This window comes from Labrus mixtus, chromosome 10 (genome assembly GCF_963584025.1).
Source record: "Labrus mixtus chromosome 10, fLabMix1.1, whole genome shotgun sequence".
Classification (NCBI taxonomy): Eukaryota; Metazoa; Chordata; class Actinopteri; order Labriformes; family Labridae; genus Labrus; species Labrus mixtus.
This window is the reverse complement of record NC_083621.1, coordinates 14043980-14066586: the sequence shown is the minus strand read 5'-3', so window position 1 is coordinate 14066586 and position 22607 is coordinate 14043980. Positions and strand designations below refer to the sequence as shown.

Here is a 22607-nt window from a genome sequence, read left to right as displayed (position 1 = left end):
AATTAGTCTTAAAAACTAAAACTATTGCATGAAGGCAAATGAAAAAGGGTCTGAAACATGTTTTTATGGACCATACCGTATAATGGAAATCTGTGTGTATTCAAAAGTATTTCTGCCCTGAAGAAAGTAATAATGTGTAAGTAATTACTAATACTATACATGCTGTGTTGAAGTCTATACACACAACTACTAAAACTCACTCTATATTTATTCTACAGAAGGGAGAAGAAAAATGAATATAAAGTAAGGTGGATTAAAAGGAACATACCAACACACAGTTGATCAAGTCCAGGGTGATAAAACTCAAGGCTTAAGTTGAATTGAAAAACAGATTATTGCCTGAAACTCTTAAGGGAGAAAATTAGATTTCAGAAGTCAGTATGTACAAAATGCGTCAAGCAGAAACAAGAATGAAGCTGTGACTGAAACCTCCGAGTGGTCACTCTCAAAGCTGGTCGACGTAAAACTTAAAACACAGTTCAACAGACAAAATCCTTGACAAACATATGACAAGTTGATTTGTAGTAAGTGTTTTACAAAAGGTTATGAAATAATTGGCTTACAAACAGTAGAGGGCTCAAGTGATATTACATCTTTCTTATCCCTGTGAGTTTTCTAAAGTGTTTCACAAATTTGCAGCTCCTGAGAGAAACCAAAAGTACTAAATAATGGGGATCTTTTTTTAATGTTACCTTGTTCTGCCAAATATATAAAACCAGTTGAGTTTTCCTCAAGCTTTAAGACACTAAGACATTTAGGGCTCATTAAAAGAGAAAAATTACTCCGTGAGATGAGGATAAAGTAACTCGGAAAAACAGATACATGAAGTAGAAAGTAAAATTAGTCTTTGAAGGGTTTTTTTCTCACCAGGTTGTGTAGGCTTTACTAATTAGGATCTGTGGAAAGTGATTTGTGTGTTAGTAACACAACAGGAACAACATCATTGTTCGACAGAAGCATTAAAATGCTTGGAATGAATTCCGGCGTATTTTTCCTGAATGTGAGTAATTAGCATCAAGCCAAGGAGAAAACTGAGCGCATGAGCCAACAATTTAATCCAAGAGCTTTCTCACTTTGCTTCAAACAATGGATATAACTGTAACAAGTACATACACATCTCCTGTCCTGAACTGCAGATGCTGAGGAGGAAAACGTAGACACGCCCGACGTGGAGGTCACAGGTCAGCGTTTCGCCCGAGACGTCCTGGACCACCCTGCAGTGAACGACTATGTAAGTGGGACCTCACCATTAGATACAGTGAAACCACTTCAATCAGCCCCAGCTCTGCCTCGACTCTTTCTGCATATAAATCGCTCACTAATTGATGTTAAAACTGACTTTGTGCACCAGAGGGCATAGCAATTGCTCTATATATCTGTTTAAGTAAGGCCAGTTCATTGAAGACTCCCTTAATGTCTTTCCATTAATTGAGAGGAATATCCAGCCTTTCAAAGGCAGCAACTTGTGCCTACAGCACACCATATTTCCTTTTTTCACTCCCTTTTTTTCTGCGACGCTGCACAAAGGGGCTCTCTCAAGGTCACTCACTGCTGCACAGATAAGTTACATTTATTAATACTGCTCTAATTATCAAAGCGTATCAAATGAATGGAAAGGCCAAGTGGCATATTTTTGGTGTGCTGCATGTAAACCACACAGTGCTTTATGGGTAATTATCCCTTAACTGTGAGGAAAAACCGTATAAAGCTGGATTTTACACAGGAATTATGCACTTGCACACTAAAGATACAGGAACATATAAGGGTGCAAGTTATCTGTCCCACATATACAGCACTGACCAGTCAGTAGCCACTAAATCTAAAATTCAAGGGTAATGAGTCGATCTCCTTAGAGCTGTGTAAAACAGACACAAAGAGAAATGAGACATCCTATATGGTTGACATTTATCATGCCTGTCCCAGAAACACCTTCTCCCCCCCGTCTTCTGCAGCGAGAGATGCCGCACTATGCAATTAAAACATACCAGGGTAGGATGAAAAACCCGTCTCTCCTTTTTCTGCATCTATCAGCCTTGTTATACATACCGCTGCAATCCATTCCAGCAGCACATCCAGGCCCTGTTTGTGGGCCTGGCGATAACAAAGGCCTTTGTGGCCAAGCAGAGGGCATGCAGCAGTCTGTAATTGGGAGGCTGCACTCTCATTCATTCCAGCATGATGCCACATGTGTTAGCCAAACCTTTTCTTTTTAACTTGCTTGTTTTTTAAACTTCTTTCAGATCTCATGTAAATTTGCACACTGTCAGAAATCTACCACACTCGGTCTGCTACTGATACTATTACCCCGCCTATACCGGTTGCCTTTTCATCCAGCATGCTCTCACACAGGACACATAAAAAACACACACATTCACTTCATCTGTTTCATAAGTCTGGATTTCAGTGTCACGTCCTAATTGCCTGAGTTCTTGTGACAGAGGCTGAGAGATATATGAAAGTGACCTTTGCCACGGCTGCCATGTCAGAGAGCAGCGTGTATAAGCGGTGGCCCTGGAAATTTCAAACTGAATAACTACCATCTGACAAGGCTGAAGGGATGTTGCCACTGTCCTTGACCCATAAAGCAGGGATCGGCTTCCAATATGAATTGACCCCACGTACACAACCGCAAACACATGTTTGGTGTGTTTTCAGCCGGGGACTCTTGCAGCATCCTTACAAACCTTTGGCAGCCGCCGCTCGGGGTCAGGCTGCATTAAAGAGGTGCAGAAAGCTGAAGGATTTCAATCCATGAATGCCTGATCTGTTTGTGCCTCCGGAGAAATCTTTACACAGCAGCTAAAGCTCCTTATCACTTTGGTAAACCGGCAGAGTTTACTGAAATACATGACTATCTCCTTATTCAATTACATCCAAATTCATAGTCATTCCGCCTCACTGTAGAGCCCAAATAGTTGAAAATCAGAGATCAGACCAGAAATTCTCATATGATGCAGTGTCCTGTGCTTCTACATAAAAAAACCTTATTGAATACAAAGCAGGCTATGAAACAGAAATGTTATCTCTGCTGTTTTGATCCCGGAATGAATGTGCTGAGCACTCTGCTATGAGATTTAATAACACATCCAGGCATGTGCTTCAAGCTCATGAAGAGCGCTGATCAGTGTGTGTGAAATAACACCAACAAGTGTGGAGATTAGAGGAGCCGCACTTTGATTCATTACATCTTATTGAATGACTGACGCAGTCTGCTACTCTGCAGACTCATTCATATCCACTGCTTCATATTATGCACAGAGGTGTCTGAGTTTGTGTGCGTGTTTGCATACGTGAGCCCAAGTGTGTGATGAAATCAGATGCAGCAAGGGGGTAATGGCTTTTACTCTTCATTAATGCTGCTTGTTTTTGAGTGACTGCCTCAGATTTCCCAAGGTGAACCATTCTTATCACCGCAGCATCCCACTAGAGACGCCAACTCAAAGCCAGAGTGATTAATATGTACCCGCCGTTTTAAAAGGATAGCTCTGATTAATTGTCTTTTAAGGTACAATGCTGCCTATTGGCTGTTTGTTTCGATAAACGCTGCATCATTTGAATAAAATATTTTCTTCATTTTCCGGAGACGAAGCTTCAGATTTTGAAACATTCAGTTTCGGGCTGTGAGGAGCAGATAAGATTATCTTGGTCCATTGACAGCCTTCCTGTTGTTTCCCTAACAGATTGTTGCCTGGAAGCTTGTGACCTGAAACTTGACAGAAACAATAAATCATTAAAAAGCCTACCTGTGCTTGTCATAGTAATAAATAAAACATCCCTGATATCATCTGTCCCACCCTTTCTGTGTGTTTTAAGTATGGCGCACAAGTGTGTAATTTCACCCACTTTATCATAGCTCATGTCAAAAGCATGGTGCGCTTACTAAGGATTCATGCTTACAGTCAGGAGAGGCAGACATGTGAACGGGGGAAAATGAGGAGGCTGGAGTGTTAATTGCAGGTATGCATATAACAGTATCCAATAAAATTACGACAGAATAAATTATCATATCACCCTGGTACATAATTACAAGGCATCACAAAGTGAACTCTTGAGGACCAATGAATCCCGTACATAACCTTTGAAAAAAAGATTTGCACAAAGAGTAACTAAAAACATCACAAATAACCACAAACCTAATTTAATTCAACAGTTTAAGCATATCTGGATGTTATGGTAAAGACAGTTAATCTCACATTAAAATGAAAACAGCACTACACAGCTGCAGCTAGCTAGCAGCTGCCTTCCATCTCTAGCTCACATTAGCCCGATCACAAAGCACATGACAGAAGTTAGCGCTCAGCCAAAAATGTACAAACTTCACTTACAGTGTTTACAACGTGTTGATATAGTCCACTTCTAATCCTCCTGGTTTTCCTCATTGCCCTCAAAGTATTTGCAAGTGCATGACCTCTTCCCACTTCAGTAATTAGCATCATTGCTAGAAATAGCACTCTCCCTTATTTCTGATTGAAAATAAAAGGAATGTGATCCATGACCAGCTGATTAACATCAAATTATTGTATTTCACCAAAATAATGTCAACACTTGCAGAGTCAGAACTCCTAGATCAGTAACTGTTGGAGTGCAATCAAATGTGAACGTATACAAACCGTCAAATCGCACAACAAGCTGCAATGGTCAAATGTCATTTTCCCTTTTGTCACTGTGTTGTTATTACTTAAAAAACATGTTTTTTTTAAATTTTCTTATGAATAGAAAACAAAGATTGAACTCATTTTTGTTGTTTCATGGAAAGCATGTTGTAAAAATATTAGTAGGAGTAGCAGTAGTAGTAGAATTACAGCAGTAGCACACTTATAGGAATAGGAGAAAAAGAAGTAGAGTAGAGCTGGGGGGGGGGCACTGCCTTTTTATTGGGGTACACAGAACCCTGCTAGCCCCTCCTCCTGCATGTTTTCTTAATACAAAATTAAGTAAACAAATTAAATGAGTCGTACGCTGACTACCCACGGGTATGCAGGAAAAAACAAATTCTCATACTAACTGTAGCAGGGGACTGGAAGGACTCAGCCATGTGCTCCTGTGGGTCCTGTCCTCTTAAACAATTCCCACACATTCTGTATTCCCATCAGCGGATGTGTTTTGTTCTGCACTACTGCATGTAGCTGACTCATTGAGAGAGTACTATTCTGATCTGGATATCACCAACAACTTCTGGCTGGATTGGAGCATTTTAACGAGACAGCGGCGGATGGTCTCTGAGGAATCATTTGCTAAAAGAGATTGAAATGTGGTCAAATGCATACTGAGGGGCAGTTGCTACTTCAAGTTGTGCGGTGAGTTAAGTGGCACTTCTCCGAACCCCATTTGGAGTTGCTCTTGATCAAAGGCATGGCACTCAGCCCCCATGAGTGTACATGGGCATGAACCATCCAGGCACAATGGAGAAATCCAAGGGCCATTAATTCAACCCAATTTACCTTTCGTTTGGGTTTCATTTGGCCCCTCTATAAATTCAGAGGCAGCCAGGAAGAGCAAATGAAAGAATCCTTGTTAGGCGATCATTACTCCACTAATTGCTTTAGGAATGTGCCGTGCACTTAAAGTCAAGGTCAGGGGGAGGGCGCCAAGACGTGGGGAGCTCTAATTTGAATGCTCTATTGGAGGAGGGGCTGTCATTTTGGCGCAGAATGTGGGCTCCGGTCGAGGGAGTTAAGAGGTCAGAGATGAAAGAAATAGTGTAATTATGCTGGTAACTACCAACATTAGAGACTCTTTGATTGAAGATAGCAGTGGTGGAGAGGCTGTAAATGCAGGATTCAGAGATGGGGCATTGTGCAGCCAGCCGGCAGTCGTGCTTCCTGCGGTATAATAGAAAAGGTCAAGGGTATTATATCATGTTTTATGCTCCTGCAGCTTAAATCACGCTCGCTCACTCTCACTGCTATCTTGATCTCTTTGTCATAGCCATCAAGCATGGCACAACTTCGCATTTTCACACACATCAATTCTGATCTTTTCACTCCTGTTTGGCTTCTGCATCCTATATTCTGGAAAGCGAAGCAACCTCATCAATTTCGGCCCACCCCTCCTCTCGCTCCTCTTTGTCCTCTTCTTCTTCTTTTTTTTTTCTTGCCCTTGCCTCTGGGAGGACTGTCGCTGGTCATGTGTGTGATTGTAACCCTGCCCGCTCCTGTCTGTGTTCTCCCGCAGAGAGACGTCGGAATCGAGCTGGACAACCGTCTGGATGACCAGGGCTACTGCTGCCAGCACTGTCGCCGTGGTTACCGCTACTGCCGCCGCTACCACGAGCCCCTGGGCGGCTTCAACCCATGGCCGTACTACTACCAAGGAGGCCGGGTCATCTGTCAGATTGTCATGCCGTGCAACTGGTGGATCGCCCGCATGCTGGGGAGGATCTGAGAGTGCAACTCCTTCCTGAGGTTTTAAAGTGTTTACGTGGTACTAGGTGTAGATCCTCTTTTTGATAAACACTTCAGACCACAAAGCGAAGCAGTCCATTGAACACAGTCATTATCCAATCTGAAGGTTGGCCCATTGAGTTTTAGTCATTCTAAATAGTCTCAAAGGCTTTTGAAGTGTTATTGGATTCTTTTTTAAAAGGCATTGGTTGTAAGCAGCTGTCTAATTTTCTTTGGTAATCTACCCACTTAGTATCCCTGCTATTTGATAATGTTGAATGGGTGCAACTTAGTTTGAAAGGTGCCACCAGAAACTAATCTAGGCCTTAAAATTTCTCAGCCCTGTTTGTCCTTACTTTGTGAAGCATTCATATACTTTGTTTGATGAGTGTAAGAAACGTGTTCTACTAATAAAGTTATGCATGAAAATGTACATAGAGTATACACCTTTACATGTTAATCTGAATGGTGGTTACAAATATCTCCATACTCACCAAAAGTTATTGAATTTGTCAGTAAATGATACAATTTACCAACTAGTTATAGTAGTGTAGCATCTCCTGTATGAACATAAAAATCATGTTTAAACCACAAGAAAACTCTTTAAAGAGTCCAAAAAACACTTACAATGTATGCAATATACACAAATAAAGATTTAAAAAAAAGAGTACATTTTTATATAATTACAGGCCAGTTCAGAATAAGCAGAAGCTCTTGAAGACCAAGGCTTTGGATTTCTGTGACTGGCTCGTTGTAGCACAACAATGCTTTCATCTGTTTTTACTATCATGTTACACTAAGGAGGTACAGTTTAATTAAAGATGCACAGACCTCTTTGTGGTGTACTTTCTGTTATGTTATCCTCCATTGTTTTCTCTGTTGTTGCAATCCACAAAATGCTTCTGTTCAAACATTTTCCTTTCTTTGCCGAGGCGATTTTAATCTGTCACACTAACATCTCAATCTGTCGAGCTGAAATAACTCGTCAGATAACAACTTTGTCATCGGAAATAACAAGGTGCATTTATGCCTGAGGGTATTCGAGTTATGTCAAACAGCAAAATTTAACATTTGTGCTTGTCATAGCTTTCTGAGAAGACTTCTGTATGTTTCATTAATTTTTTTCCAATTAAAATTTCATTGTGTGAATAATCTCTGTTCGTATGAAACAATATGATTTCCTTGAAAGACACTTAACACCCTGGGGTGTTCGTGTGAAAGCTGATGTGGGTGTATGGGTTTGATTCTGACTCATGCCATCCATACAATAGACTAAGCTCCTTCTCTCCCCTCCATCAGTCCCGATGCTCATTAGCAGACACATTAAGCATCAAATTACAAGAAATCAGACTAGAAAATATAGACATTTATGCTTTTTTTTTATTGTTTATGTTGTGTATCCTGAGACTCTCTAGTGTATCAGAGGCATAACAATGCATTGTTTTCTCTGCTCAGTAAATCTTGATGACTCATGTTGGCCTCATGGTAATGATGTCAGTGATATCAGTAATATTTGGCAGCCAAATGGATTTTTGTGAAAAAGAAGGAAAACGTATTACTGTATGTAAATGTTTTATAGATATTCTCATAAATGGAGTTCAGACTGCAACCATATTGTTGTTTTGAAATCAATAATGTCAATTGCCCAAAGCAACATGTCAAATAAAAAGTGGTGGCATGAGTAAACAAATGCAATAATTGAAAACATACTTCAAATAAACTGACAAGTTTACAGCAAAGCCCCTAAGGCCATTCTCAAAAGTTCATAAAATCATTTATATATAATTCATTTCTCACTATCTCCTGCTTATCACATCTGTTAAATGCAGTGTGTATTAAAACGGATGCTCCCAGGGATGCAGGTGGTGATTTTTCCAGAGCTTTTGCACTAACAACAATTGGAAATAGTGCAAAGTGTTATTTTTTACAAGATTCTGTTAGTTGTCTATCAGGCGAGGACTCCGAGGACTCTGAGGACTCTTTTGTGTTGTCGTGAGAGTAAATTGCCATGGAAGCCCTGAGAGTTGTTCTGAATGGGATGGCTCACCCTGACTGGAGAGGCTGATATAGATATTACAGCCAGCTCCCTCAGAGATCCTTGTGCGTAGTGGGAGACAGGTCCAATATTTTCACCATGAAAGTCAAGTTTTAAAGCACAAGACATCGCACAGTTAGAAATAAAAATCAACATGGAGACCCAGAAAGACCCTGGAGTTGCACCATTATGTTCACAATCCAGTTGCTGCACGCACAAACAAAGCACAGCCATGTGTTTGTATCCAAAACACAAACCTCCTGAGGTCATTGAACGCCTCCTGAGGTAACCAGTTGCATCTAATCTCCAGCAAAAACAAAATCAACATCTTTTGAAGCTGTGTGCTTTCAGTGTTCATGCTTTTCTTTTTATAAATATGTCTCAAGATGCAAATAGTAAGATGTTGAGTAAATTTATGCAGCTTACTTAATGAGCTATTCCGTGATTGCATTTAAAGACCAATGAAAATATGTGGAGAGGACAGAAAAACAATGAAGTGTGACGCTGTGGAGTGTGGCTTAAAAAAGATTTATTTTTTCCTTTGAAAATGTAAAAACTAGAAGTGCTCGTAATCATATGATCTTTGATTATTAGCATAGAGGTTTTTAATATCCCTTATTTGCATTCCCACCAAGCATGATGGGGTTCAATGCTGTTTATATTGTATGTGAAGCTGTGAACTCCAGAATAAAAAGATGTATCATTTCAGATGCACAATGCCTCTCATGCATTTTGCGCACTGTCTAGGAAAATCCTCCCCCTCCAGCGCTTGTTTATCGCTGTTTTGATGAAGAGAGAAAACCAGATCGACTCCTCTGCAGGGGAAACCGAGCATCTTACAGGTGAGCGCAGTTCAAAGGATTTTTTTTCCCCTACCTGGCCTGAGGAATGGGCACTATCACTGAGACTCACATGTGAATTAATTCCTTTTATTACTGATCAAAAAAATGAGGAGGGGGAGACTTCACTCCCAGCTGCTTATTTTCATTTCAGATACTTCATTTAGATCCATGACTTGCTATTCTGGAGCGGAGGAGGGTGAAAACCAATGTATGAGGAGTGTCTCTATTTAGATTAGTAACCTGAAGGAATACTTGTCTCCCAATTCAGACTGAGGCTCAGGTTCTGCTGGAGGACATATGTATGACCAGTGCCATCTTGTGGGAAGAGGGCTGTACTGCAGCAAAATAAAACCACCTTGTTATTCTCCTTTTATAAACTATTTTTATGGTTCTTCTTTTTTTTCTTTAGCAATTTTAAACCAAGCTGCTCCTGCTGTTCTTAAATACTTCTATGAGCAAATCCTCAAATGTTAAAGTGTTCTATTTAAATGTAACCTTGGCTGCAGGTTATCCAGTTAAAAGCTGCATTTGCCATGAGACTACACTCATCATCTCCTCTCCTCTGTAATGTTGCAGTAAGTCTGGCGCCCTGATGGTTAAATAAGCTCTCCCTGTACTCTTCCTGCTACAGGCTGGAGGCACAATAATGTCAGTCGTCATCCTTCAACTGCTCCTACTGTGAGAGGCAGCGTGGCCCAGCAGTAAACACTCGCACTGTGTCAGTGGCTGCAGGCGACACAGAAATAGCCCTCCTCTCCTAGGACCCGGCTCTCACTCCATCTTTCTGGGGTCTCTGACTCACCAAAGCAAAAGGAATAGCAGAGACATAGCAGCTGCTAGTAGCCTTTCATTATTTTAGTAATCCATAACAACCTCCACTTACCATATGGCAGGCGATCGATGAACCGCTGAACAGAAAAGCAAAGTGTCTGTGTGGATGTAATGGAGGGTTGTTTGTTGTTAAATGTGGAAGTTGTGCGGTTATTTCAGAATCATTTCAAACTGTTTTCTAGTCTGGAAAAGTCTCAGGGAGGTGTTTGCAGGACTGAAGGTTACAGTGGCGGCTGTGTCTGAACCTCTGGCCTTGTTGTGCTTTGTTAGTATGTGTGTGTTTGTGTGTGTGTGTTAACCCTTTGGCAAGATTGGATTGTGTGGTCCACAGCTGTGCATGTGGGTGTAGACAGAGCTAGGCACAGTAGGCAATCCCTGCTGCCAGACAGCTTCCTCAACACACCCAACACCACCAACACTCTCCTCCTTTCCCGACTCCAAGCGTACACACACACACACACACACACACACACACACACACACAAACACATCAACATAACACATGCTCTAACAGAATAAAATCCAAGTAACCCTTCCACTCGCCAACCACAGCCTCAGTACACGCACGCTCCCTTCAGTCCGTCTCCAAGCTGTGGTGACAGACTCAGCTGTCTTCAGCTCTGGGCATGTCACATGCTAATGTATTCATCCACCCACAGCAACTGGAGAAGCAGTGCTCTTAAGTACAGTCCAATCAGTCTGTGGCCCACTAATGGCTCCAATCCAGTTTCTTACAGTAGCTTTTTTCTTTCTCTTTAAATGCCATGTGGTCGAGTGTCCCTCAAAGCTGCAAAAACGACTTTGAGTTTGCAAGGCACAAACACTTCATTTTCATTATCTCGACAGCACAAATTAATTGACTTAGTAGCCTCCCCCCTCATGTCCCATTGTTTCCAAGTTTAATTTTGTTTTCTGTTTATTTTTTGTGTGACATTCTATCCGTCACCTCACATGATTCAAAAAGCAATTATTTTGCAACAAAACCAAAAATAAAAGATGATCGGTGAAGAAGATTTTGTTTTTAATTAGTACGTTGACTTTTTCTTAAAAATCTATTCTATATTCAGCATAAGGGAGGCATAGAACAACCCAAGAGAAGAAGCAACAAAACATAAGCAGTGGACATACCTCAGAATCGCTCAGACAACAGTGATTTAAGGGAAATACAAAGGGGCAGATACAGAATATTTACAACACAGATAATGAAGAAAAAACCCAATGCAAAAGTTACCCAGTGTAATAATTGATTGTCGAATGCTAGGATGTTTTTAGACAGTAAATATACATTCAGCGTGTCTTTGCAGACCCAGAGCACTTTGGCTGACGTGAGGTTGTAAAGCAGCGTTTAACTCCTGTCCTTAGGTGCCAGTGCAGATGGAGGTCAGTGTGTCTGAATGTCCTCACTCTGCAGCAACAGTCCGGCTGGAAAATACATCCAATTTAGCTTTGATACCACTCAGGATCAATATGGCTTCATCCCCGGCAGGACCGAGGGGCCAATCGGATGGCTGGCCTGAGAGGTCCTTAACAAAGTGGGATGGCAAATAAAGAAGGCACAGAGTCTACTGACCCGAGGAGAGGAGAGAGGGACAGGAGTGGAGACACGAGGACACAAGAGGATTTTAAAGTAGAAGAGGGAAGACAAGGTAAGAGAAGAGGAGGGGAGAGAGCAGAAGAAGAAAGAGGAGCTGTAGAAGAAAAATGGAGTGGTACATATTTGTTCCAAATAAGTAAAGAAAAGTCTGATATGATTTACAGTAGAAGACATACTGGTTGAAACATCTGATACTTCATGCAGTAGACGGGTCAAATTATTTCCCAATGCATAGTCCCCACTGTTGAAAAAGTTCAAGAGGTATGTCTGCTGAAAAGAAGGAACTAAAGCACATTCAGTACATCTTTAAATCAGACACACAACGGGGGATATCTACAGTAAGAGAATATAACAGAGAAGTAATGATGCTGCATTGAGTCAATAACTCAAGAATGCTGATTATAATGAATAAAAAACGTTGGTCCAAAAAAAAAAGAATAAAACTACCAAATAAGCTTCCTGGTATTAACGTTCATATTCTTTGCATGTTCCCTCATGTTTACACATGTAAATAAAAGACAAATGTGCCTTTTTTTTTATACAGAATTTAGAAATTCACAAAATAAATAAATTCGCTATGGCCTTAAAATTGAATCTCAATTGTATACTATATGTATATATTTATATATATAACTCCATTTCATATAAACAGGATCTAAACTGTGGCGCCTCCGCAGCAGAGGCTGATAAAATCTGTCTTATCATGTATATATTTTTTCTCTCCATTTGTGCTTCCCTATCTTCCTGTGCCTCTGGTCTGCAGCTCTATACAAACAGTTTTGATGTTGGACTGTCCTTGGCGAAGAGAAAATGCCCATTTCCATAGTAACACAGTGTTTTAAGGCCAGGAGTATAAGAGAGTGAATGCATACCTTTTTTGTTTATATGAAAATAAATGAGTAAAGAGTTCCGCGAGTCTGAAAAGCCACTTAGTCTGTTTTTTCATCTTCTCCCCAGAAGTTTCAAAAAAAGAGTTTCGAGCTGTTTGAACTTTCTGTAAGACACTCTTCAATTAAACTCTCGAGATGTGTTTTTCGACCCTGTGATGCAGCATCTATCCCTCATCCATGGAAACAGACAGCTTTATGTGGTTTAAAAGAAAATCCACACACCCTGTGCACACTCTCAGAAGTCTAATTTCATTGCACCTTTTTGGCATTCAGTCCCTGGTTTTGGTTTGTTGCAATCTGCTCTTAAAACATTTGAGTCCAGTGAGATGAAAGGTACGAAAAAGGCTAACTGGCACATTTGGTAGACAGGGATCCCTGGTTAATCCAATGGCTGTTCTCCTGGAGAGGGAGCTTTTTTCATGTGTGAGGTCTTTTTGTGTCTTTATATCTCCGTGTGATTGGGTGATAAGTCTATGGAAAACAATCCCATATCTGAAAGTGACATCTTAGAAAAACTAAACGCTCCCTTTAAAATTAGGCACATGGTCACAAAATATGCGAGTAAACAATAAATCCTGAGGCTGAACTTGACCAACCTTTTAAGAGCTGCAATATCCCTCACTCTGATCACTGTGTTGGGAAAATAAAAAAATGCGGAGTACGGGGTCGAAATGGATTCAATGGTTGTTTTTGTTTTTTTGGGGTTCAGCTTGTGTAGAAGAGTCCTGCAGCTCTAAGCCTCTGCAGGCTCTGTCTTTATCTGGATAAAGTTTGCAGGCAAATGGACTGACAGCGGCAGCTCCTGCAGGCCTTTGATTCCCTGTTCGTGCTGTAGGGACATCTCCCCGCGCACCTCCAGCTCCTCCACGGGGGTCAGACCCTCACTGGGGCTTCTGCTTTGGGAGGAATGTCCATTCATTATAGTTTCACTCACTGCCTCCTGGCCCTGGCTTTGACTGGTATCAATGATCACAGTCCTGTACTGCAGCTCAGCCTCCCCTACCTCCATCTCTTCTCTTTCAAATGCTGCCAGCGATGGATCGCCGTTCACTATGGTCTGGAAGTAGCTGGGGTCCAGCAGCTCCTCTTTGACCTGCAGCCCTGAGAGGTCACTGGATTTGAGCACGGTGGCAATTACGGTGCCGGGCTGCTGTGCCACCATGGTCTGCCCACAGGTTGTGCTAATGGTGACCAAGCGTGGGAGGTTGGAGGCGGTGGAGCTAATGACTCCTGGAGGGGAAGTACAAGAAGAGGAGGCGGTAGTGGTGGAGGAGCCCAGACTGGTGACCAGAAGCTGCTGAGGGAGGCCTTCCTGCAAGCTGTTGACACCACCAGCGAGAGAGGCCGTCTGGATGGTGAGCACGTCTTTACCGCCTGCTGTGGTTGAGGGCATGGTGTGGAGGATAACATGGGGTGGGGAGCAGTGGTTGGAGTCCCCGTTGGGCAGAACTGTGGTGAGGGGAACAGACTGAAGGGAGCCGGGGGATGTCAGGACCATGGGAACAGATGCGGGAGCAGTGATGGATCTGAAAACACAAAATGAACTGAATATGTACCCCTGTTTCTTCCTCTTCTCTTGCAGATATAATTGAGTATTCAGTTTGTATCTTTGCAAATATAGACAAAGATTATATTTTAATGGAACCCTGTTGAGAAATTTACCCAGCGCGCAGCTATGATCCTAAACAGTAGAACTAATGTGTGTATTAATATAACAAACGGCATTGTCAACTGAACGGCAGAAATCATTTTTCTATTTAATGGAGAGCATGTTTAACAGCTCAGAGGATAGCAAATTGACTGAAAGTACATTCAATGCAGGCAGAGGACAAAATAACGTACGTTTTTATGCAAAACAGAACCTAATGAGTTTACCTCTCAGACATAAAAAACAAAACATTTTAAGCTTTACAAAGGGTAAAAATTCAGTGAAGGACTACTGGATTTGACTGCATTTCGATGACAAGTTTTTTCATGGCTGTGTTCACACCTTGTCATCAAAAATTAATAAATCCTTTTTCCCAATTTTTAAAATAGATTTGAACTCCCTCAAAGAAACCCGCAGCACCTGGTTTAGTCAGTTTTAGTATGTGTGAGTAGGACATTTTTTATTTTTTTACATAAGTGTATGAGCACTGTATTCAAGTAATTCTGTGACCTTCAGGTGTTTCTGTTTTTATGAGCACCAGATAAATAAGCTTCACATTTAAAAAAAAATCCTGTTGGTTTGGAATGGAGCCCATATTATGGGGATGTTTATGACTCCCCTGCTGATATTGATATTTGACAATAATAGAGAGAAACAGTAACAATCTATTGACTGTGGTCTTTCTTTATGTAAAGACATTTTTGATGGGAAAAGTAGAGAAAGACGAGAAAGTACCGATCTCCTCATCACCCTTTCTGCAAGAGAGAGGGCCACTACTCCTTTAAATTAGTTCTTAAAAAACTTGTGATCAGGATGGATAAACGATGTATTAGGGGCAGTGATTCTAAATGATCTGAAACACTTCCTTGAGCTTTATGTGCTGCAATTCCATGTTGTTTATTTTCTAAGATACGCGCCAATATCAATATGTGCTGAAAAAGCTAATATCACCCCTACTGATTCATCAGTCTACCTGTAGTTTGAAAAAATCATGGACACGGATCAGAAATGAATGTTTTCTAGCTCCCGCTGTGTTGTTTTCATATACAATGATATGGAAACATACCTCATTTAGCTGACAGCCAGTCTTAAAAAAAAACTCTGGATATTGAAAATGTTTGCGATTTGGAGATTTTGTTTTTCCTCTCGCCAATTTCTAACCTTAAAACATGTGCCGAATCTTGGACCCCTGATCCCTGGTTGGAGTGCAACATGTGCAGGAGGTGCTCAGCGGATCCGCCGTTCATCTCCTGGTACAGATATTCATCATTGGGCTCCTTCTTCATCTGTTTCACTGCCAATTGGTGTTGACCATGAGCCCTCCCATGCCCTTTTGACCCTCCACGGACAATGGTGCGCCCGTTGGTAGACCTCTGATTCCCGTAGCCAGCATGGTTATCAGAGCCTGCGTCCTCATCCTCGATTACCACCAGATCAGATGGCATCTCTTTAAACTGATATACCAGCCGCTGCCCCTCCACTTTAGCCAGGATGCCTCTCTGATAGTAGTATCTAGAGGAAACAAAAAAGATAAGGAGCTAGTTAGAACATTACAGACACCAGACTACCATCATTCAAATTTAACACCCTCATAAACCAGTATGTTATTGAGAACATAACTGTGTGGTATCATGTGTGCAGGGGACTGGTGCTAAATAGGAGCTTATGTGGATGTTAAAGATGAAAGTTGGAAATGTGTGCTTTAATATGTTTCACTCACCTGAGAGCTCTGCCCATAGTCTCGTAGTTCATGTCGGGCTTGTTCTTGTGTTTGCCCCACAGCTTTGAGACAGCTTTGGAGTCCACCAGCTTAAAGATGCCTTTCTCCCTCTGAGTCCACTTGATGTATTTGGGACAGGTGTTCTTGTCCTGCAGTAAAGCCAAAAGGAACTCCCACAGGTAGATTGTGTTACCTGCAAATTTGGGGGAAGGAAAAAAGTTGCGTTTTAAAGGTTGAAGCAGATCAGACATTTACGATGGGGTCTTCGAGCTGTGTTTTATACATCTATAATTAATTTAGTAATTACAGGTTTTACTTACAAATGTTTTATTGTAGCAATGGGGTTAAAAAAGAAACAGCTCTTTTCTTAACACCGTTTTTATGTCAGTTGTGTGTACATGTGCGTCATCCAAATGAATTAATTATACTGCGCCTGGGAGTAGATTACTCTCTTTGTGAATTACTTTGACCAGTAGTGGTTAAAAACAGAAACATTCCCAGTAGTCACTTGAATCCCAGACAGCATGACAGGGTGATGTATATGTGTGTAGCTGAACCCGCCGTCCCCAACCCCCTCATCATCAGCCACACTGTACAGAGCAAAGGAGGTTTTGCATTGTGCAGCATGCTTCTGCTTCTATTGGTAGAGCATCAATGTGCCCTCCGGCCTGCAATCACTTCTGTTTCCCTGTGAAACACAGCACTCTGAGATCCCCTCATCCATTAACTCGCCCAGATTTAACCCCGCCGGACAGCAGGGGTTGAGGAGTACTGTTGCACACTCCACAGGAGGAAGCAGAGCGTACACAAGAGGAGGAGAGACCTTGCTTTTTATTGGCTCATTACAGAGAAGGGGACTAGTTAGTGAGCCTTACCTTTGCCCTCTTTGCTCTTCTTCCTGAGTGGCAGGTTAGGGGTGGTGATTGGGGAGCAGGGACGCACCGCTCGCGGCTTTCGCACTGTGATTCAAATTGAGGGGTGGTGAGGTGAGGGGTCACAGCGAAATCATCCAATTACCCACTATACTGACGTTTTATTACAAGAGATTATTCATGTGTTCTAACAAGGAGGAGGAGAACAACACTGTTACCTTTGGTCTTTTTCTGCGGTTTTAAGGGACACTTTAGGGGTATCTCATCCATGGATGAAGTGTCCTCATCTAGAGACATGTCAAGGGTGCCATTATCCATCTGGTCAGGCCTCAGAGGGGCGTATGATAGATCGGACTCCAGCAGAGCGCCATAGGCATGAACTATACATAAACAACAGTCACACACACAAACCATGGATTCGTTATACAAAATGAACTTAGGATCTTAGTAGAAAAGTGTATTAGTTTTTACGATTGTAGAGTATACTGAATAACTTACTCATGCGCTTCTCATCCAAAATGTTGTTTGGAGACTCCATATTAAGAAGAGCTGCTGCAGCTTCATTTGTCTCCATGTTGTCCTCTGCACCTGAGACTGATGTTTCTGTGCGTCAGACAACAAATACATTCATATGAAATACATGTAGGTAACGATGTTGTCTTCTGTACTCCTAATTCAGTCTCTTTCAGATGTGCTGAAAAGGTAAGTATTACTACCAAGTATCTTATTATGTTTACTCATATGAGTGTAGAGCTACACCATGATCTGTATCAAATACTGAGGTAAGATAAAACAAAAAGGACAGTCTTGGTTCATAAATATTGAGGAAATATGCAGACTTAAGCAGGCAAAGGTAAAGGTAAAAAAAAAAATCCTGCAAATAGATAAGATTTACATTTTATTTTTCTGTTCTGTGATAAAAAAACAAGTAATTTAATCACATTTTAATATAATTTGAAAAAAAAATAGTTGGAACGTTTGTTCAAAAAGAAAGAAGGGATGTATTTTTAAATAAATTATTGTCATTATTTTGGAAAAATATGAATAAATGATCTTTTTTTCTGTTCTAAGAAACTTTTTAGAAATGCTGGACCTGTTAGTAAAGAACTTCATAGATTTGAGATTCACCTTCTGCTCAATAATATTTTAAAAATATTTTACAAGTTCCTTTGTAAACCTGGGCACAAGTCTACACAGCATGGTTAACTTACTGATGACATTTGGACATAAAAAAACGTGTGTATCGGTTGTGCACCTTATTGAGGACAGTTTACCTCGAACTGATTGAACATTCAAATGTCTTTACCTGAGAGGTCCACTCCTCCCACCAAGATGGAGGGGTCCTCCACCACATGGAGAGTGGTGTCCACCATGATGCCGTTGGTCACCTCGTCGGACTCCAGGCCTGAGTAGACCTGCAGCAGATCGGCTGCAGGAACCTGCTCCACTATCACCGCTGGGAATACTGATGGGTCGTCCAGCTGAACAAAGAGAGAGGACACACACAAATGCAGAGAAAGATGTGAGACATTTTATCAACAAGACTCATCACTGTGTGGCAGTAGGCTGTAGGTCTTTGCACATATGTGTGGATAGGCAGTAAAAACCATTAATTCCTCCACTGCACATCATGAATGCAATAGAAAAACCCCAGATGACATCGGATTAATGTTATAACCAGATTTGCGCTCTTATTTTTATTGCCTTGTAAAATATTGTATATTCATACTCAATCTCAGTTAATGTGGAGGCACGTAGCATGGCTGAGAGCTCATTTCTGTGGTGTTGCAGCAGGTCCATGGGGACCCGCTGAAGAAGACGGGAACCAGCTGTTTGATTTGGCCTACTTCTCCTAGAGAAGTTAATCTTCTGGTCAGAAACGTTATTAACCCAAGCAAATGTTAATGGATCAATCATGATATGCAGGAGAGCACCCTCTTCACCATGTCCTGAACGTGGTTTGTGTCAACTGGAGGAACATGAGGACTCATCTGTCAGATGGAGCTCTTTTCTGGTTCTAGTAGCCTGCAGGGACATATGTTGAATTTGATATGTTTAGGATAAACAAACAGCTTGAGAGAAAGCAGCAGCTCGGATGAAGTCAACAGATTTGTGTGTGTGTGTGTGTGTGTGTGTGTGTGTGTGTGTGTGTGTGTGTGTGTTGGGGGGGGGGGGGTAATCTGCCTTGGTTTAAATGAAAAGTTCACCTCAGGTACTTTGATGCACGGCAACTCCAACCCCCAGCAGATGGCAGCAGTGTACACTTCTAAAAATGACCTAAAATCATTTCTGTCACCATGTCAGTGCCAAGCAGCTAATAAACCTGCTCTGAACTTATTATATGTCCAAACAACAGATCGACAGATAAATACATATGGGGATAAGGTGTTCACAGCATTGTTTCAGACCACAGAGGAAGGAGAGGAGAGTGAATACTATGTTTGAAAAAGATTAATAGAATTGATATCAGATGTGTGTCCAACCTAAACCTGAATGAATGCATAACTGGACAAACAACTTGTTAATATCAGAGTTTAACTTAAAGCAACTTCAAGCAACAACAACAAGAGTTTTCGCAACCTGGTGACTAAAATACACCAGTACAAAGGTGTTTCACAATACTCGTGCAATAAAACAATGCAAGTCATTTCAAAGTTAAATATTAATGTGTTTCTTATTTGTTTTTGTTTTTCGCATCTTAACCAAATAATGTTGATTTATTCGGCCTTCATTCTAACAGTGATGACCTGATTAAAGGAGGAACAGGACAGAGTAAAGGTGCAGTAGGAGGAACCTGAATAGAGCCTTATCTGTCTCTTTGCACAAGTGTCCATTGTTGGTTTGGACCTCTGGGGCGTACCAGGTGTCTGGGCTGTAAGCTGTGGGGGTGGGAAGAGGGGGCAATGGAGTCCACGGATACACTCCCATTTCAGCTACACTTTAACCAGGAAACTAACAGACCAGCTCGTTATTAAGAGACTGTATTAAACGGACAGCCCTCCTGACCAGGATGAGGGACTGTCTGTTCGTTTTCATTGTAAATACTGCTGGTGTCTGTGAGTCCCGAGCAACAGGGCTCCACAAGACGTCCATCATAAGACCAACACAAACAGTTTATGTCATCTCACCAGCACAACCTCAAGGCCTCCTGGGACTAATAAAAACCCTGAGTTTTGCTTAGGCTACAGATGCTATCTGTGTCTCCCTCACATGCACTGAATGTTTTCCATTAATCGGACTCTTTTGTAGACATATTATCGGATAGCTAGACAGTGAGGCTACTGCATCTCCTCGTCTGGGTTTAAATGATGCTTACTGTCCTTGAGTGGGGAGTCGGTTGTGTGTGTCAACAAAGGCATTTTGACAACCCCCCCCCCCCCCAGAAAGTCCCACATTTTGCTGACAGAGCATGAAACGTTTGCTGTCTTTGCTGTTGTTTTCATGTAAGCTTAATCTGTTATTGCTGGGAACGCCTCAGAACTTGTCATTTGTTGTCCAACTGTAAATTTGACTATTTCAATAAGCGTAATGCTATGTGAAAGATGATAACTAACAAAGAGAGAGAGAGGGTGCAAAATTGCAACAAAAAAAAAAGAAAGGCGGGGCTCTAAGGAGAAATGGCGCCTGACTTTAAACAGTCTGATAAATAGTACTGAACATCATAGAGGTTTTAACTGCTTCTTCCTTTTTGCTGCCTTGAATAGTGTTTCTAACAGGGAACCAGGAGTGATAAGAATCAGGCTCATTTGCATTTCTGAGTTCCCCATTCTGCCTTTGAAAGCAACAGCGTGTGTACAAGCTGTTCCCCCCTGCACGCCACTCTCTTCTGCTTTACCTGCCCAGCCACAGTGAGTCCAACTGCCTGTGTGCTTTCAGCATCCTCATTTCCATGCTATTTGAGAGTGAAGCAGCACGGAGCATGAGAGCAACTATTATGTTCAAAGTGGGTTGTGAACCTAAAACCCGAAGATGATTGATTCTTAAACTCAAATAGTAATAGGTTTTTTTTATTTAAAAATAAGAGCACAAACAACATCAGAGTGCAGTCATTACCTGATACACCCCAGGGAGCTACTTATTGACTCAAAAACCAATATAGCATGGCTAATCATTAAAGAACCAACTCTATGATTTCACTCGGCTACAAGAGCTTTATTGTGGTCAAAATAAATGTGCACTGCAGCCAGCACAAACAAAATGGCCACTGCAGTCATATGTTGTTCCTTTTCGGGGGTATTTCCAGGACGTGGTAAATAGGGGTATGCAGCTTGCATAACAGGCTGAGTGGGTGCAGCAAGGAACAAAACTGTAGCACTGGAACAATACAAGTGCTTTAAGTGGAATTATCCCATCCCTTACAAGCAGTCTTGGAACTGGTTGGTCAGGTTAGGCCTGAACCGATGCTATTCAAGGATCCAGTGACAATTTGCTCACGCTAGACACACACACACACACACACACAGAGATACCAGTACACGTAAACACACATACGACCTCACTCACAATCAAGCCTGCTCCACAGGATTCAGACACAGGCATGGGGATGAGATAACTGCACACCTGAGCGGGTAATGAAAAGACATATAGTCACAGGTTAACATAGTATGCTCACACAGAAACCTCTGTGCCTTAAACACATTCAGAGCCAAGCCCCCCCCCCCCCCCCTCCCACGCAGCTTAACCTTGTCGCAGGTTTTCACTCTTTCCATTTCTGTGCTCCCAGACCTCCTCTCTCGGCTCCATCCCCCCCCCCCCCCCCCCCCCCCAAGCCTGTCTCAATGCCCAACATGTCAGAGTTAGGCTCCTAATCTTACCCCTGTGACTGTTGTTTATCCAAGATTTGTTTGTTCTGCTATGAAAAGTCAAAATTTATCAACAAGACAACATACATCTGGATGAAGAAGACTGATAGTTAAACTCTGGTCCAACGGTTCAAACTGTTGTCTAGAAGCCCAGTTATGCATAAAGCAACAAACAAAAGCTCAAAATGTTGTTTTTGCAGTGTGATACTTACCTGATTTATTTCATCCATCCCGTTGCTGGCAAATTCAAACACCAGTTCACTAGGCTGGACTGCAGTCGTCATAGCAGCAGAGTTCAGAGGGCAGAGAGCAGCCTAAAATATCCTGGCTACGACCGCTCCTTGACTGCACTGAGAGAGTCTCAGCTTCACCCTCCCAAAATGGCGTCCCTGTCACTGTCGTCCTGTTTTCTAAACCGGGTTGTTGGTGTAACGAGACGGAGACCACGAGCCGAGCTTCAGAGGAGTGCTGTGGCCCAGGTGGGAGCAGCCTCGTCCCTCTTTGACATGGAGGCTGGGTCCCGCTGCGCCTGGAGCATCTACACCTGGAAGAGAGAAAGAGATAGGGGCCTAGGTCAGGAGACATATTAGATCAGTTTAATTTCACTGACAGACGAGAGAGGCGGGGAGGAGCAGAGACAGAACAGGGGATGAGTCCCTGTGCAAGGGATTACAAACCAAGAAATCACAATTCTATATACAATAACCTAAGAAAGAAGAGGAAAGATACAAGCTTATTTCTGCCTCTCCTCCAATGAAACCGCCAATGAACACTCAAATCAGTCAAGATGAAGCAAAAAGTATTTAGTTTTAGCCCAAAATATTAGTTTTCAACAGGTTTCTGGCATAACGAGAATGCAAATGTACTACTGCAAGCATTAGAACTTTTTTTTTATTTTTTATTTTCAACCATTTGTTCAACGTTTTAACTATGCATGAACATTACTACAGTGGGAAACAGCCAGAGCTGCATCTATAAATTCATTAGACT

General features: G+C 41.8%; 3 protein-coding genes across 6 annotated transcripts in view; 2 read left to right on the top strand and 1 right to left on the bottom strand.

Moving 5' to 3' along the window:
• The window catches only part of tnmd (tenomodulin), a 45270-nt gene extending 37733 nt beyond the window's left edge, over positions 1–7537 (top strand). The window contains exons 6-7 of the mRNA XM_061048517.1: positions 1137–1231; positions 6175–7537. Coding sequence (XP_060904500.1) covers positions 1137–1231; positions 6175–6384 — 305 coding nt within the window. The 3' untranslated portion in view covers positions 6385–7537. The remainder of the gene's footprint in view (positions 1–1136; positions 1232–6174) is intronic.
• sowahd (sosondowah ankyrin repeat domain family d) overlaps positions 1–22607 on the top strand; it is a 257121-nt gene that overhangs the window by 170748 nt on the left and 63766 nt on the right. The window lies entirely within an intron of this gene.
• The window catches only part of elf1 (E74-like ETS transcription factor 1), a 37696-nt gene continuing 26179 nt past the window's right edge, over positions 11091–22607 (bottom strand). For 3 of the 4 annotated variants that reach the window (XM_061048509.1, XM_061048510.1, XM_061048508.1), the window contains 9 exons: positions 21830–22161; positions 21319–21375; positions 18122–18296; positions 17314–17418; positions 17034–17195; positions 16819–16902; positions 15944–16136; positions 15385–15735; positions 11091–14101 (listed from right to left, as the gene is read on the bottom strand). In XM_061048509.1, coding sequence (XP_060904492.1) covers positions 13309–14101; positions 15385–15735; positions 15944–16136; positions 16819–16902; positions 17034–17195; positions 17314–17418; positions 18122–18296; positions 21319–21375; positions 21830–21901 — 1992 coding nt within the window. In that variant the 5' untranslated portion in view covers positions 21902–22161 and the 3' untranslated portion in view covers positions 11091–13308. The remainder of the gene's footprint in view (positions 14102–15384; positions 15736–15943; positions 16137–16818; positions 16903–17033; positions 17196–17313; positions 17419–18121; positions 18297–21318; positions 21376–21829; positions 22162–22607) is intronic. The other variant, XM_061048511.1, reaches the window with a different exon arrangement.